At 38.6% G+C, this 17,796-nt stretch overlaps 1 protein-coding gene across 1 annotated transcript in view; it reads right to left on the bottom strand.

Moving 5' to 3' along the window:
* Positions 1 to 4,426: 4,426 nt before the first annotated feature.
* The window catches only part of evi5l (ecotropic viral integration site 5 like), a 90,528-nt gene continuing 77,158 nt past the window's right edge, over positions 4,427 to 17,796 (bottom strand). Inside the window, exons 21-24 of the mRNA XM_079813029.1 lie at positions 9,977 to 10,137; positions 9,379 to 9,498; positions 7,343 to 7,508; positions 4,427 to 7,185 (exon numbers count right to left, since the gene is read on the bottom strand). Coding sequence (XP_079669155.1) covers positions 7,088 to 7,185; positions 7,343 to 7,508; positions 9,379 to 9,498; positions 9,977 to 10,137 — 545 coding nt within the window. The 3' untranslated portion in view covers positions 4,427 to 7,087. The remainder of the gene's footprint in view (positions 7,186 to 7,342; positions 7,509 to 9,378; positions 9,499 to 9,976; positions 10,138 to 17,796) is intronic.

The following is a 17,796-nucleotide window of genomic DNA, read 5'->3' as shown; positions in this document are numbered from 1 at the left end:
CATGCCGATTCAATTGCAACCTATGATGTCATTTTCGGTCATGATAATTTCCCCGCCATTTTTAATTTTCCAAAAAACCTACTTTTACGAACTCGTCCTAGACGGTTTGTCCGATTTGCACGAAAATTGAACCAGATCATCTTCAGACCATGCTGACAAAAAATCTTGCAAATCAAGTTGATTTGTCAAATCGTTTTTGATAAACGCGCACACAAATTTTGCGTAGCGGTTGCAAAAACACTCATAAGCCTATATCTCCACAACGCTTTATCGTATTCAAACCAATCTTGGTATATGTCATCACAAGCATGACCTGAAGCAACATGCAGCGTTTCGGCGCAGCGCCACCTACTGATCCGGAGATACAAAAAATGGCTATTTTTGCTTATAACTTTTGAACTCTTTGTCCAAAAATCATGTCTTCCGCACCATGCTTTGAAGGTACTCAAAACGTTTTGGGGCAGTGCCACCTTGTGGTCAGAGGTTATAACAAAATTTACAAACATGCTAATAACTTTTGATTAAATTAGCCTAGTTTAATGAAACTGGTCATAATACAGTCATTGGCTCATGCCGAGAACAGAGATACTAATTTTTCCATATTTGGTCAAACATCCTGTCCTCAATGTTCTTATTTGATCAAAACCTACTTTTTCAAACTCATCCTAGACCACAATTTCCACCAAAATCGAATCGTATCATCTTCAGACTGTGTCAACAAAAAGTTAGGGATTTTGCATCAATAGATGAAACCGTTTTTGTAAACCGCAGCGACGAAGTTGAGCCATTATGCCAAAATTACTCTTGAGGCTGTATCTCTGCAATGCTTTGACATATTGGCATCAAACTGTGCATGTGTCATTGTTCCCTTATTCTGACCACACCACATCAATTTCGTATCTGTGCCACCTATTGGTCAAAAGTGATAAACCATTAACTTATATTATCAGTGACTCTATATATGATATTTCAGCCATTTTGCCTAATCTTCTTAAACTGTATAATTGTTAATTGTTGCAGTTGGTCTGACACTCTCAGACTACAATGCATTTTCAGCCTTTTGCTTAAAATCATCTTAAAACGTGATTAATTGCTCATTGCTCCAGTTGATCTGACACTGCCAGCCATTTTGGCATGTCTTGTCTTCTTCTTTGCGCTTGGCCCCGGTATTGCTGCTTGCAGCTATATTTTACATTTGAGTCCCTGCCCCTGAATAACTCTCTGCACGTCCCTGTTCATATGTGTTATTGAATAACTCAGTTATTGAATTGTCATGGAATAATTAACCTCAAGTCAAAGTAATTATAATTGTAAGCAATTGTAAGAAATGTAAAGAAATGTAAAGATTTCAGCAAATGTATTGAAATGCAAATTTTGTTTTTAAATTATTTTTTTTCTTCTAGTTAAAATGTAATCAAATTAATTATATATGGCACGGCAATGAACTTAAATAACTGCAATTACAAAATGTGGCTTTGGAAGTCAATTGTTGTTTGTATAGATTTCAGACAGAGGGCATAGTTAAAGGGTGTTTTTTTCCAAAAATATTTAGTTTTATGTTTAATTTGACTCAATGAGTTGATACATAACAAACATTTTCCAGTTGTTGTAGAATGGCTAGAATTATGTCAATAAGCAACTGGACAGTTCACCCCTTTTCCAAACAAAAACAATGTTGCCTTATGAAAAAAAAAAAAAAAAAAATCTTTTTTTTTTTGGTAACTAAACTTAGTTTAGGGTTAAGTTAAAGCTACACTAACTTTTTTTTAGTTTATTCTTAGCTAAAAACACTTAATTCTTTCAAAAATATATGTGGTCATTAATGTATATTTACTTCTTTCAAGTAATAAAGTATTCTCGTAAGTTTATAATATGCCATTGAAAATACATATGGGTAAGGGGTTTGAATGCGGGTCGCCATGTTGCCCCTCCATCTTGAAAGTACATTAGCCAAAGAGGGACATACCCGTAAATTCAAGCTTCGCCTTTTGCGTTTTAAAACTCGATGGCACCGTGTTGAATGTGGACGAGGTCGAACTGGAAGCCATGTTAATCTTGGACTAAATCGGCCACCGTAGGAGTTAAAACGAAATCGGGAATTGAGAGGAAGAGAAACTAATATTCACTGGATGGTCATATGCCTTTTAACCGCTAGATGGGGGAAAATATCACACAGTGTAGCTTTAAGAATGGCTTTCGTTACATTCTGCATATTGTCCCATGGTTATCAGGCATCTCATATGGCACTTTTTTCTCTCCCCTTTTATCTCTTCAGTCCGCCACAGTGATCTCTCTATATATCAGGTTTTGGGATTCCTCTCAACTGCGTTTTCGGACCCTACAGCTTCAGTGTCACCACGTTGAAGATGGAGGCACACAACATGCAGATCCTCAATTTAAACCCCTGCACGTACCCGCTCAACCACCACCTAAATTTCAAGTGGTGTGTTCTAGCCAAAATATGAGTGTAACACTGCCACCTGGACCAACATCTGGCATCATTGTACAAGGTGAGTTTGAGGTTGGTTCAGGGGATGAACATCTGTGTTTTATCAATTCCTATGAAAATGGGGAAATTATAGGTTGATTGAGGTAATTTTATTTAAATAAATTTGTTTTTATTAAATGTTTGACATATTGATTTCTTTTATAGCCGCTTCCAGTGGGATCAAAACAGAAGCTGTTCCTATTTTGGAGGCTCCAAGTCATTGTGGGTACTCTGTAAGAAGGGGTAGAGATGGTGCCATCCACGTCCTCCTGCCTTTCTCTTCCTGTCACATGACTCATAAGGTCTGTAATGTCATTAATTGTTATGCTAATTGTATGACTTTAACTTCATGAATATGTGTTTCTTTTAATCAGGATGGGCAGTACAGAATTATATTCAAATATCAGACACTGAAAGGGCGCACAGTTGAGTCCTTGCTGTCGTGTCAGGCTACTTTCAGTCAAGGTACCGTATGAATCCTTCTTATAAACAGTGCTGGGGAAAGTTACTTTTAAAAGTAATGCATTGTTACTTTTGCGTTACTTTTTCTCATCTGGGCTGGGCTGGGCTGGGCTTAGTCTCAGCCTCAGACGTCACGCCCACCGACCATTGGCTGAACGTCTTCTGCATAAGGCACACAAAATTGGAAATACTTCAGGAATGTCAAAGTCTTCATCTGATTTGCTGAATTCTACAGAATTTCTGGGAGACGCGTGTTTAACATTTGCATGAAAACAAGCATAAGAAGAAAGCCGTCATGTTTACAACTGTGAGCGCTTTTCAGGATAAATGAAACACTGTGCTGTCAAACGTGTATATAGAGTATGTAAAGTTAATGGTATAGAGTTTTACACGCCGGTCTGTTATTGTAGGGACATAGACTTTACATTTCCACTCCCCTAAACTTGATGTCAGACGGCATCTTGGGTGGTCCTTGGCCAATTAAGGCTGCCATGGACTCCGGGGCTGTGTTCCACTCCTTTTTAGACAAGCATGGGCGAACTTCCCTAAGCACATTTTGAAGTGCGTTCCACTTTGTGAAGTGGACGAGGGAAGTTTATATGGACAGATCCTCGTCCCCTCGATTTTGACAGAGGGAGCGAGTCTACTCCAATGTACAAGCAGCTCTATATCCCACAATTCAACTTGATTGTGACGTCACAGCAGATTGCGCTTAACTGACGGGTATGCTATATTAATTTTTTTGAGAATTAATTGCATACTAGTGTATATTAATTATGTTGAGATTTAATCGCATAATACTTGTAGCTACTTTATGTTCACAGTAAAACATTTTAACGTTTTTTTTTTTTTTCTCGTGTAACTTAGTTTTTCTCCAACAGCTCATATCCCTTTTCGGATATTATATATTTTTCCAAGAACTTAATATGCATATGGAACGCAGCCCAGACCCTCAGTCTGAAGTTCTGACTATGTGAGACTAGGCTGGGCTTGCTTGTTTGTTAATTTGCCCCCCCGCCCCTGTAACTCGCATTACTTGTACTGTTACCCCTAGCACAGCCACAATGTTTGAACCCATTCATGAGCATTCTAAAAAAACCTTGTTATAATTCACATTTTTGTTGTGTAGAATGCAATGTCGCACCTGAGCAGCGGTTGGTCTGTGGATCTGTGGCTTTATCATCATCAGAGTGCCATGACAGAGGCTGCTGTTATTGTGTAGACACCCAGTCCTGTTATTACCCCATGGACGGTGAGCTGGACAAACATTACATTCAAACAGAATAATAAACCTTAATTCAAAATTGGTACTTGGTGTGTGGTATGTATTTACAAGTGTAGTCAAATGAATGGACTATGGTGATGAGAGATTATTTACAATTACAAAAAAGTGGCTTTAGAAGTAAATATATGGCCTTAAGAATTGATTAAATGCATTCTTTTAACCTTTTAATGTGTTTATTTTTATTTTTTTTTGTACAAAATTTTAAATATAGATGGATAGATGGATGGATAGATGATAGATAGGAACATTTTCCGGAAGAGAAACATGGTACTTAACACCTGTGCAATTTTGTGTGTATCCCAATCAGAATGCACAATGGATCGACATTTTGTTTTCTCGGTTCACTCATCTGTCGTGGGTGCGCCCTTTTCCCCAGCGACCCTTGTCACGGCTGGAAACAACCCTTGCCCACCTCACAAAGTTACAGCTGACTTGGCCCTCTTCAAGATCCCGCTGGATGAATGTGGGGTGCACAGATATGTGAGTAGATTAGTTGCAATAGGTATGTATCTGAGGTTGTCTTCACACTTGTAGTTCGTTCTTTTTTTCTTACAGCAAATTGTATATTTAGTCCTGGTTCGCTTGGTGAAAACTTTTGAGCTTTGGCTTTTCACATATTTTGCTATGGAACTAGCCAAACATCTGAAACAATGCTGTGTGCTGGACTTAATGTGCGCACATGAACTGTACTGAACTGTAATGGGTAGCAGCTCCTATGACGAGAACAACTAGGTATTCTGTTGTTTTTAGGGTCACATCTTGTGACACCACGTCCTGTTTTTGATTCGTTTAGATGTCTCTGGTCCATGTTGTTCATGTGTCATTCGAACCGCACCAGAGTTCATCTGGAGCACATTTGAATTTGGATGGCAGCATTCATATTTATTCAAATGAACTGAACTGCACTAACAGAGCAATCCCACCAGAGTTAATTTTAATCGAACCAAATCTTCCAAGTGTGAACACACCCTGAGAGTATGTATACATGCAAGTCTAACTGGACTGTCTGTAGGAGGTGGGTAAAACGGTCATCTACATGGTAGAGATCCTCAATAGAGTGCAGCCCATCAGTCTAAATTACGGCACCATCACTAGAGAGTCATCTGTAAGGTATATGTGAAAATACAATCTCACCAATACTCCAAAGAACGAGCAACACGCTAAGACTTCATGTTCCCTGTTATCCCAGGCTACTGGTTGAGTGTCGGTATTTACCCGGGTCTGTGGTTAGTGTGGGTTACCTGGTGAAAAGCCCCTCCCTCGGACCTTCTATCAAAGCTCAGGGGGTGTTCGGAGTTCAGCTCAGGATTGCAAAAGGTTTGTTCACAACAAAACCTAGCTGAGTCATCTTATCAAACATAAATCATGTTCTGCAAGTGTATTCAGTTTCTGTGTTCAGGAAACTGATGCACACATTCATTACTTTGCAACGAAAAAGTGGTTTAGGATTTTGTGCATTAACTGCAGCCTCTCTTCATTCAGATTTGCACTACAACAGCTTTTACCCACAATACCACCAGCCCCTGCAAATGCTGCTGGGGAAACCCCTTTACCTGGAAGTGCGTCTGCTGAACCCTCCAGACCCCACAGCTATGCTGCTGGTGCATTACTGTATTGCATACCCGCGCTCTGCACAATCAGCCTGGATCCTCATTTATGACGGGTAGAAAATCATCTATCACTTGAACTGTCTATCTGCTCAAGCAACAGATTAATTATATACCATTTTTAGGTGCCCAAATTTTCTTGACCAGACCCCAACCCACATGCCTCCTGCTACGCCTGCAGAGGGCCTGACCAATCATGTTAGACGATTCACAATCACTACATTCCAGTTCCTGTCTGAAGATGCCAACATGAAGGCAGATGAGGAGGTAAAAAGCAGTTTTTGAAGTGTTTAGAAGATTAGATGTCATTAATGCACAGCTTTTAAAACGTCTCCTTTTTGGCTCGTCACAGATTTATTTTATGTGTTCGACGGAGGTTTGTCTGCCCTCAGATGGTCCGTGTGTTGAGGGCTGCTTTGCAGGTGAGTGTCAGCCATTCACCCAGTATGCAGTTATGGTCATAATTTATTACATTTTTTAATTTTTTTGAAATATATCTGGCCCTGAATAGGTCTACTGTACAGTCTCTAGAGCTCTTGACAAGAGAAGCTCTGTTTTCCTGCTCTCCTGCTCTTAGTCATTTGTTCAATTTGCTGGTTGTATTTCATTCACCCAAAGCACTCTCTCGCTCTCTCCAGATCCTTCTGTGAAGTTCTGAAAGAAGACTTGTGAGCTGGATAAAGTCCAAATAGTAATAAACCTCCAATTTTTGTTTTCTTTTTTTTGATTTGACAGATGTACAGTGTACACTAACAATTGTAAAGCAATAAAGCTTTGAAATGGTAATTTTCTTGTCATGCTTGTTGTTCTTGTTTTACTTAAATGGCAACAATTAGATGGATTTTAGAAGAAAAAGCTGAGAGAATACTGATGGTCTTGATTTGTTCCTATCTGATATCTCAACATATCATATTGTGAAACAAATAGTTATAAACCAATGCTTTGCAGTGACTAAAATGAACCTGCGGCTGTCAGCTGTATTTCTGTTTGACTCATCTCTGTATCACTGTATGAATCAACGTTGCATTTAATTGTGCACTACTTTTCCTTGCAATCATGGTTTTATTACTGGTATACACTTTCATTTACATCTAACATGTAACGCTGGCTAAAGAAATTGCTTGGTTTTAACAGAAAATATACACTTGATAATTTATAATACTTTTTGTGTTTTGTAAAGCTAATATATGTACATTCAAAAAGGTTGTGGTTTGGTAGCCACTCGGGTCGTGGAGGAAAGGGTGTTCAGCTGAAGGGTCTGTAGTGTTTTCTGCTGTGTGTGATCAGGTTGGAGCTCTGACTGAAGGCTTTACCACACACTTTACACACATGGGGCTTCTCTCCTGAACAAAACACAAAGTAAACCTTAGTGTAAAGTGGGGAGCAATCAAAACATGCACTCAATAAACCGTAGATAGATTGCAGTGGTGTTCTGACAAGTCATTTCATTTAATACAAATGTGTCTATTCTATTTATTTTTAAATCAACACGAGTCTCACCGGTGTGTATGAAAGTGTGTTTCTTCATGTCGGATTTCTGGTGGAATCTCTTGCCACAGTACTGGCAGGGATATGGCCGTGTGTCCGAGTGGATCAGGAGGTGGGTGGACAGAGTGGATGAGCGTTTGAACACTTTTCCACATTCCTTACACTCAAATGTTCGTTCCTGAAATGCAAAACTAACATCATAACATGCACTTTGTACTATGACTAAATTATATGACTGCTTAAGCAGCTCTTTTTATGATAACGCAAATAAGTTGTATGTGTGTGTATGTATTTATATATATATATATATATATCAGCCATAACACTATGACAGGTGACGTGAATAACACTAATTATCTCTTCATCACAGCACCTGTTAGTGGGTGCGATATATTGGGCAGCAAGTGAACATTTTGTCCTCAAAGTTGATGTGTTAGAAGCAGGAACAATGGGCAAGCGTAAGAATTTGAGCGAGTTTGACAAGGGACAAATTGTGATGGCTAGACGAAGGTCAGAGCATCTCCAAAACTGCAGCTCTTGTGGGCTGTTCCCGTTCTGCAATGGTCCAAGGAACAAACAGTGGTGAACCGGCGACAGGGTCATGGGCGGCCAAGGCTCATTGATGCATGTGGGGAGTGAAGACTGGCCCGTATGATCTGATCAAACAGATGAGCTACTGTAGCTCAAATTGCTCAAAAAGTTAATGCTGGTTCTGATAGAAAGGTGTCAGAATACACAGTGCATCACAGTTTGTTGTGTATGGAGCTGCATAGCCGTAGACCAGTCAGGGTGCCCTTGCTGACCCCTATCCACAGCCAAAAGCGCCAACAGTGGGCATGTGAGCATCAGAACTGGACCATGGAGCAATGGAAGAAGGTGGCCTGGGCTCACGTTTTCTTTAACATCATGTGGATGGCTGGGTGCGTGTGCGTCGCTTAACTGGGGAACACATGGCACCAGGATGCACTATGGGAAGGAGGCAAGCCGGCGGAGGCAGTGTGATGCTTTGGGCAATGTTCTGCTGGGAAACCTTGGGTCCTGCCATCCATGTGGATGTTACTTTGACACGTCCCACCTACCAAATCATTGTTGCAGACCATATACACCCTTTCGTGGAAACGGTATTCCCTGGTGGCTGTGGCTCTTTCAGCAGAATAATGCGCCCTGCCACAAAACAAAAATGGTTCAGGAATGGTTTAAGGAGCCAACCATCTCAGTCCAACCGAGCATCTGTGGGATGTGCTGAACAAACAAGTCCGATCCATGGAGGCCCCACCTCGCAACTTACAGGACTCAAAGGATCTGCTGCTAACATCTTGGTGCCAGATACAACAGCACACCTTCAGGGGTCTAGTGAAGTCCATGTCTCGACGGGTCAGGGCTGTTTTGGCAGCAAAAGGGGGTCAACATAATATTCGGTATGTATAATGTTATGCCTGATCTCTCTATATATATATACACACAAACTCACTAATATGATTAGAATCATATTGATTTCTGAAGGATCACGTGACACTGAAGACTGGAGTAATGATGCTGAAAATCCAGCTTTGCCAGAGGTACAAATGTTTATTTTTATTTTTAATTGTAATAATATTTCACAACATTACTGTTTTACTGTATTTAATAATCATCACAAAAATGCAGCCTTGGTGAGAATAGACATTTAAAAACGTAATTATTCCAAACTTTTCAATGGTAATGTTTATATATATATATATATATATATATATATATATATATATATATATATATATATATATATATATATATATATATATATATATATATATATATATATAATTTGTTTTAAAAGTAACTTTTTTCTGAAAAGTAATTACTTAATTCTGTACTCACATGTACAGAACTCAAAAAGGTATAGGACTACTAAACTACATATACTAGCATATATATTGATAATCGACATTATGAGAAATAGTTTCAATTTCAAGAATTACACCTGACTAATGCTGCAGTTACAGTCGTCAGCACCAGAGGGAGACCTTTAACAACTTTAACACAAAAATCATTGCAAACTAATATCATACCTTTACCCTGCATGGCATCACTGAGTCCTTGCTGTCGTGGAATACCAGAGAGCGCCCATGATGATGACTACCATGCGATCTGTACACGTGAGACTCCAGGCGAGCAAGAGAGGAGAAAACCTAATGGAAAAGTTAAAAACAGACCTGTTTAAAGAACACTTTTCCTCCTGTCGCTGGAAAGGCTTGAAGCCAAAATATAGTCTACTTAAGAAGTACTCAAGGAAAATGTTTAGCCATTTATTATTTATGGCCTGGAGGAGCTGATCAAGTGACCCCTGATCCCAGAGTGGATTTGTATTTTAACAAAAAAATGCACAGAGCAGTTTGCTTCAGTGTTTCATAAGAACATAATGATGATGATTATGATGATTTAAAAAAAAAAAATTTTTTTAAGACATAGTCTCCCTCTGGTGCTAACTACTGTATCTGCAGCATTAGTCAGGTGTAATTCTTGAAATTGAAACTATTTCTCTTATTTCTCATAATGCCGACTATAACTATATATGTTAGTATATGTAGTTTAGTAGGCCTATGCCTTTTTGTTTCTGTACTTGTGAGTACAGAATTAAGCAATTATTTTTGATGCAAAATGTTATACCTTGCCACATAAGCTGCAGTGTTTGGGGCCCAGATCCCTCCGAGGACCCGTCAGAGAACAGTCTCTGCTGTTGAGCCCTTGCATGTCTGCTATGTCTCTAGAGTTGACAGGTAACCAGGGCACTGGAGACGGAGGAGGGCCGTACCGGAAACCTGCTGGATCTGCAGAAACCAATGAAGAACAAGTCTTAATCACACAAGACGATCTGCAAATTTCAGCACACATTTATTGCTGTACTAACTTTGCTACAAAAGCAAAGGTGTTTTAAAAAAAAAACCTTTTGGGATAGTTCACCCAAAAATTCTGTCATCATTTACTCACGCTCAAGTTGTTCCAAACCTGTATAAATGTAGTTGTTCTGCTGAGCACAAAGGAGGATATTTGGAAGAAAATGGCTGCCGAGATCTGCTTGATTACAAACATTCTTCCAAATATATTCCTTTGTGTTCAGCAGAAGAAGGAAATTCATACAGGTTTGGAGCAACTTGAGCGTGAGTAAACAATGACCGAATTTTCATTTTTGGTGAACTATCCCTTTAACATACCTGTTTTCCAGCCATTATCGGGACTCTTGTGTGTGCTATTTTGCTGCATGATTGGAGAATATGGTTGTATCTCTTGGCCTGATTCCTCTGGAAGTGTAGCAACTTTTACGGGGACAGACCAGCCCACCAGGCCTAGATAGGGCACGTCAGCTATGGGAAGAGAACGAAAGCCTCCCTTCCTGCTCTTTTTCACCAGAAACGAACGAGGCATGATGAACAGAGAAGCTAGAACCAGTGACAGGGAAGACTGTCGTGCAGGGCTAGAAATGGAGAGAGGAAGATATATGACTACCATATAAAGGGACATGATGCATTTGAAATCTCAGCATAATACTGATTTAAATGACTGAATGAATGTGGAGCTCTAACATACCAAGTTTTGATTTACAAAATGTATTGAACCGTTTTCACACTATAGAGGAAAGCACAAATTCTGGAGTCTAAAATAATGCTATATCGCTCTGCATGCTCGGCTCTGATTCAGCATCTGTGACTCAATATTTTGCAAGAAACAGCTGTCATGAGGGCAAAAATGCATTTCCTTAATAAAAGGATAAAGCGATTTTTATTTTATTTTATTATAACTAATTAAATACAAACCCAGGATACTCATTTGTTCTCATCTTGTAAGACTCAACTGCTAACCAGAGCAACATGACAGTGTTTTTTTCTGTTGAAACACTAGACTTGGCCTTATTTATGATAATTTTAATAAATTAATTAGATGTTACACTGAGCCAAGGTGAACTACATTCAAATATTCTGTAGCGCCTGCTGTGGTATATCTCCTCTTATTTTTATTATGTCAAACAGGCCTCTGTTTTAAAAAAAATACTTAAATTTTAAATATTGGGGTATTTTCAAATATTTTTTTTTACATTTATATTATATTGTTGTATATTGTTATTAAGTTGATATTGTTATTTTTTTTAAAAACTGAAAATTATAACTTCTTAATGGTTGTTTCTGGTGTACATAAAATATATATTTAACAGCATAAGTCAAATTTATTATATGAATTGAAGGTGCATGTAACATTCGTATTGCCTTAATATGAGTTCATTAAATGCTCATACTGTAAGTTTAATTTAAACAGTCAGGATAATTGTTATGATAAATCATTTTGGTCTTGGTCCTGTTTGGTATCCTTCAACATTTAGTCATGAGGCTGGTAAAATATAAACACATAAATAATAAACAATAAAAAATTGTAATCTTGTGTTCTGGGACAAAAGCAAGCTCTAAAACCTAAAACAAATGTTTTAAAATTGTATAAAGTTTGCAAAATAAATAGTACGCTATTACTCCAATGAATGGATGAATAGAGACTACAGTGGTTTAAAAGTTATTTTCCTCTATTGATTCACCACAGAGAGAACATCTTACTGCTGAGAAAATATATCACACGTTTTAAAGGTAAGCCGTTTTGTGTTTCTGGTATTGCAATGATCTGTGTGTAATTACTTCATATTATTAATTTTAAATTTCAACAGAGACTTTGTGACCATAGTGAATATGGAAAAAATCTTTAGGGTGAAGACTCTGATATTACATAGCTACATTTTAAACATGTTTCCATAAATATCTGAGAATGACGCATCTGCAAAACCAAAATTATATTTTAACCCTTTCCTTCTTTCCAGGACACAGTAGTATTGTTTCAAAAGATATATAAATATATATATACATTTTAAAGATTAATATTTGATTTAATGATATAAAGTAGGCCTATTAATGTATACCTACAGGCGGTTTTAGGGGTAGCCTATTATCAAAATGTAATGACACGATTTTGTAAAGGCTATACATAAAAAATAAACCCTTAACCTAATTTCAAAGCAGATATGTCGCTATTTTCAAAAATAACCGCCAGTTTACTGCCATTGGTGCCAAACGAATTTATCTTAAACTTATCTTAAATGAATGATCATGACTTACCTGATGTACCCCGAGTCAGCCAATAGTTTTCGAGGTGTTTCTATAATAAAATGCACATTAAATGCAGTATAATTCTCACTTTTATCTAACTGTATTTATTGCAAAGAGATTAGGCCGAACTACGGTGTCGTATGTGTCTCTGTCACCAGCAGTAATAAATCACTGAGGACAGGTGCGCGTTCCTTAAAGCGCAGCAAAACTGAAACTTGGCGACGAGGTAACGCGCGTTCACAAGCGCCGGCCGACCACAGACGCGTCAGTTTCCGCCGCGCGCTCTGCCTCGAGCTCTTCAACCCGACTGATACTAACCGTAACTGCTGCTGCAGTGTGAAGGAAAACTACCAGCAAAATAAATCAGGGTGGTCTCGTCGAAAACAAAACACTTTCTGTTGCATATACATCTGAAAAGCACTTATTTTGTTCAGCTGTGGATGTGACTAATAAAAACACACTTGTGCGTTGCACAAATGCTGCAGTAGCCTAGTCATTCACTGCAGATCTAAACCATAAAAAGGCCCAACAGTGCGATATGGTTTTAAGGTGTGATTATGACACATCATTCTACCTCGAATTTGCTTTTGCCCTGGCATGCTAAGGCAGCAAACAGCCTCAGACCCCCATGCAGACGGATGAAAAACAGAGGAAGAGAGGGAAAAGTGATGAGACTGTAGAAAGACTGATGAACCGTGGAGAGTGTGGTTGTGTGAGGTGCAACAAAACTTTGCTTTTTCTTGCCCATGCCTTGAAACCGTATAACTGACATTAAGTCCTCATGCATTTAGGCCAACCAACATGACATTTTCAGTCTAGGCCTGAGAATAGGAAGAAACTCTCATAGTTTGGTTAGGTTTATTGGTTAAGCCAGATGTAAAGAAAGCACCATTCTGACTTTTTAAAAAGCAAGTCTACATGTTTTCCACAAAAATAAATGGATCTATCTTTTTTTTTTTAAGAGTTATGACAACTTCGAATTCAATTATTTTCAACCAGGAAACTACTGGTGTATTGATTTACAGGAACTTAATAATCTGGAACAAAGTAATTTTTAAATTGATTACTCAGCTAAATTAAGCCACTCCAGCTACTTGATTTGTAGCCCTGGAACCAATTTAAGTGTGTGTGTATTTATTTGCCAAATACACTCCTTCAGGATTTGAAGTTTCGGGAAAAAAAAATTTCTGAGTATGGCCCTGTATGATGTCATAAAGGGCGGAATTGCTTGTAAGGGCACTTCAACCAGAGCAAGAAAAAGAATTTAGTCAGCCACCAATTGACTTATCGGTAAGCCCCGCCCCCCTTAGTTACTGTTGCTAACTCGGACAAACAAACGGAGTTGCTATATCTTACAATGACAGCTGTCAGTGTGAAAACATTATCCCAAGATGTTTTTGGACACAGAATGTAGCGTATATCCCGTCCGAATGATGGCCAAACTTTACTGATGGTTTATCAAGTTTATTATGTCCTTTTTCACTCCAAAAAATCATCGTAAGAGCTGAACAAACAAAGCTTAAGAAGTGCGCATTAACGTCTCATCCACAACTAGCTCTCTCCGTTGCATTACCATTAACATACACAGCAAATTACACAAAAACACTCATACAACTAACAGTAAACAAACATAGACCGTATGCCTTTTCGAGGGTGCAGTTAATAACTGGTAAACTTTGTATCTGCAAAACAACTCCGAAAAACTGCGTGCAAGCTCTTCCTTTCACTATGTTACCCGTACGTTACCGTAGACTATAATACCCATCAAAATAGGAGTCCTCCTTAGTAGGACAGATAATGTAAGTTAGACCTTAAACATATCTAAAATTAAATTAATTTATATATAACCAGTTTAATATGGAGAGGCACTGAAATGTAGACCTTCGTGTTTTTGACCAAAGTTACATTGTTAACGTTACATGACGTGAGAACAGTTAGTTATTACGGTGTGTATGTTAGCAGGGACTTTAATCGTAACTTAACGAGAGTATGACAAACTCTCAAAAATCCTCTCAGGATCCCTGGAATCAGTGTTACAGTACCTCAGGCACGACATTTTAGCATTTTTGGAGCATAAACACCATCAAACCGATGAGAGCTTCGGATTTTCCAATGTTTCTCTATGGCGCTGAAACCTATAGATGTCCGAGTTCCGATCCCATCGCAACTGATACTCAACTGCTATTGGCTCATCTGCGTTCGAGGGGAGGGGCTTACCGATAGTTCAATTGTGCGAGAGAGGCCTGTAATTTTCATCGTAGGTACACTTCAACTATTAGAGACAGAATGAGAAAAAAAATCCAGAAAATCACATTGTCTGATTTTTAAAGAATTTATTTGCAAATTATGGTGGAAAATAAGTATTTGGTCAATAACAAAAGTTAATCTCAATACTTTGTTATATCCCTTTGTTGGCAATGACAGAGGTCAAACGTTTTCTGTAAGTCTCCACAAGGTTTTTACACACTGTTGCTGGTAGTTTGGCCCATTCCTCCATGCAGATCTCCTCTAGAGCAGTGATGTTTTGGGGCTGTTGCTGGGCAACAAGGATTTTCAACTCCTTCCAAAGATGGGGTTGAGATCTGGAGATGGGCTAGGCCACTCCAGGACCTTGAAATGCTTCTTACGAAGCCACTCCTTCGTTGCCCGGGTGGTGTGTTTGGGATCATAGTCATGCTGAAAGACCCAGCCACGTTTCATCTTCAATGCCCTTACTGATGGAAGGAGGTTTTTACTCAAAATCTCATGATACATGGCCCACTAGCATAGCCTGGGCCCACCCACATTGACAGCTTGCCCATTCTGTCAGATCCAGGGAAATAATTTTTTTAAAATAAAACTATTTTCTAACGTTTAACAATTCTTCAGTAATTATTTTAAATGTGATTTATTTTGTCATGTATTAGAACTCTATTCTAATATTAATATAAATATGCTAATTAGTCTCTTCAGTTACGTCACGCCAGTAGTAATGTTATGTTCGCGGCAATAAGCGGTATCGAATCCAACTAGCAGCGCCTTTTTGTCATTAAAAAAATGGCTAAACTGTAAGTTATGACAGTTTAAGAAAGAAACACGTCTTGACAAAGATGACAGGACACCATAACCCTTTTGTCGTTTGAAAGTGAACTAACTGATAAGTGATAAATATCAACATCTTCAATTCAAAACCCAGCCAACTCCGACTTGTTTAGAGCAGACATCAGCCATACAAGGTAAGCTATGGGTAGGTTTTTAGTCAGGCCCGCTGTGGCATGGCAATCATATATTTGCATGTAATATTTGTGAGCACGTTTATTATTGGCAGGTTGTCGATACAGGACATTGTGATTTCTCTTCGTGATATAGTTATCAGGTTACAGCATTACACGTTACAGCCGCCCACACTTTGATTGATCGCACGGAGCTTAGTGCTTACAGTATTTAGTTTCTGTGACACTATTACAGCAATAGCGGAATTTTAAAGCAACCTTGCAAACGGTCCATCCGCACGTCGTGCTCAAACATTACAAACATAGCTCGCACAGGGGCTTGAGAAGGCATCAACATGTAGAAGTTGACTATATTAAAATACAATAGACAATAAAAGGTCCAACATATAGGCTACGGAATACTTTTAGCTAAATTTCAGTCGGATATTTGGATTTTTCTTCCAAATTAAGGGGGTAATAAGAATTATTCCGGCCCACCCACACTATTGGAGGCCCACCCATCATCAACTTTCTGCCTACGCCACTGACATGGCCCCATTCATTCTTTCCTTTACACGGATCAGTCGTCCTGATCCCTTTGCAGAAAAACAGCCCCAAAGCATGATGTTTCCACCCCCATGCTTCACAGTAGGTATGGTGTTCTTTGGATGCAACTCAGCATTCTTCTCCAAAAACGACAAGTTGAGTTTTTACCAAAAAGTTATATTTTGGTTTCATCTGACCATATGACATTCTCCCAATCCTCTTCTGGATCATCAAATGCTCTCTAGCAAATTTCAGACGGGCCCGGACATGTACTGGCTTAAGAAGGGGGACACGTCTGGCACTACAGGATTTGAGTTCCTGGTGGAGTAGTGTGTTACTGATGGTAGCCTTTGTTACTTTGGTCCCAGCTCTCTGTAGGTCATTCACTAGGTCCCCCCGTGTGGTTCTGGGATTTTTGCTCACCGTTCTTGTGATCATTTTGACCCCACGGGGTGAGATCTTGCGTGGAGCCCCAGATCGAGGGAGATTATCAGTGGTCTTGTATGTCTTCCATTTTCTAATGATTGCTCCCACAGTTGATTTCTTCACACCAAGCTGCTTACCTATTGCAGAGTCAGTCTTCCCAGCCTGGTGCAGGTCTACAATTTTGTTTCTGGTGTCCTTTGACAGCTCTTTGGTCTTGGCCATAGTGGAGTTTGGAGTCTGACTGTTTGAGGTTTTGGACAGGTGTCTTTTATACTGATAACGAGTTCAAACAGGTGCCATTAATACAGGTAACGAGTGGAGGACAGAGGAGCCTCTTAAAGAAGAAGTTACAGGTCTGTGGGAGCCAGAAATCTTGCTTTTTTTGTAGGTGACCAAATACTTATTTTCCACCATAATTTGCAAATAAATTCTTTAAAAATCAGACAATGTGATTTTCTGGATTTTTTTTCTCATTCGTCCTTTCTTCGTTGAAGTGTACCAATGATGAAAATTACAGGCCTCTTTCATCTTTTTAAGTGGGAGAACTTGCACAATTGGTGGCTGACTAAATACTTTTTTGCCCCACTGTAGTTTTGCGTTTTTAAATTAGTTTTTATGCACATACAGACATTTTTGTTTTTCAGTAACTGTTGTTAATTTGAAGGATGCATATACTTCTCTATAGGTACTCAAGATTAACATGAGACTGTCAGAAACTGTGTGTGTTATGTACACTTTAATCTGATCTATTTAAGTTAAAATCCACAGCTATAGCATATGTTAAATGTAACCATTAGCATTCAATGAACATGATATTAGCTATAATTGTCACTGGCATTAGTGCAGTCATTGCTTATAGAGTCAATGTGTTTACCTTCATGAAGTATAACCACAAAATGTCAACTTTACCAAAACTCTTTTAAATGTCAAACATAACAGAATCAAGACTATCAGGACTTTCCCTTCACTAATAAACAAACAAACAAACAAACAAACAAACACATAATATCACTTAATTTCAACATTTATTCTCCTCATCCAGTCCTATGAAAAGCATGCTGCACCAGAAATGCGCTACCCAACTTCCAAATTTTCAAGACAAAGTTACTACATCTATAAAAAAAACAAAAAAACAACAACAATTAACAAAGATATTGTAGTTTAAATGATGCACAATGTTAGG

Source organism: Gobio gobio (genome assembly GCF_949357685.1).
Source record: "Gobio gobio genome assembly, chromosome: 3".
Classification (NCBI taxonomy): domain Eukaryota; kingdom Metazoa; phylum Chordata; class Actinopteri; order Cypriniformes; family Gobionidae; genus Gobio; species Gobio gobio.
This window is presented reverse-complemented; position numbering and strand designations above follow the sequence as displayed.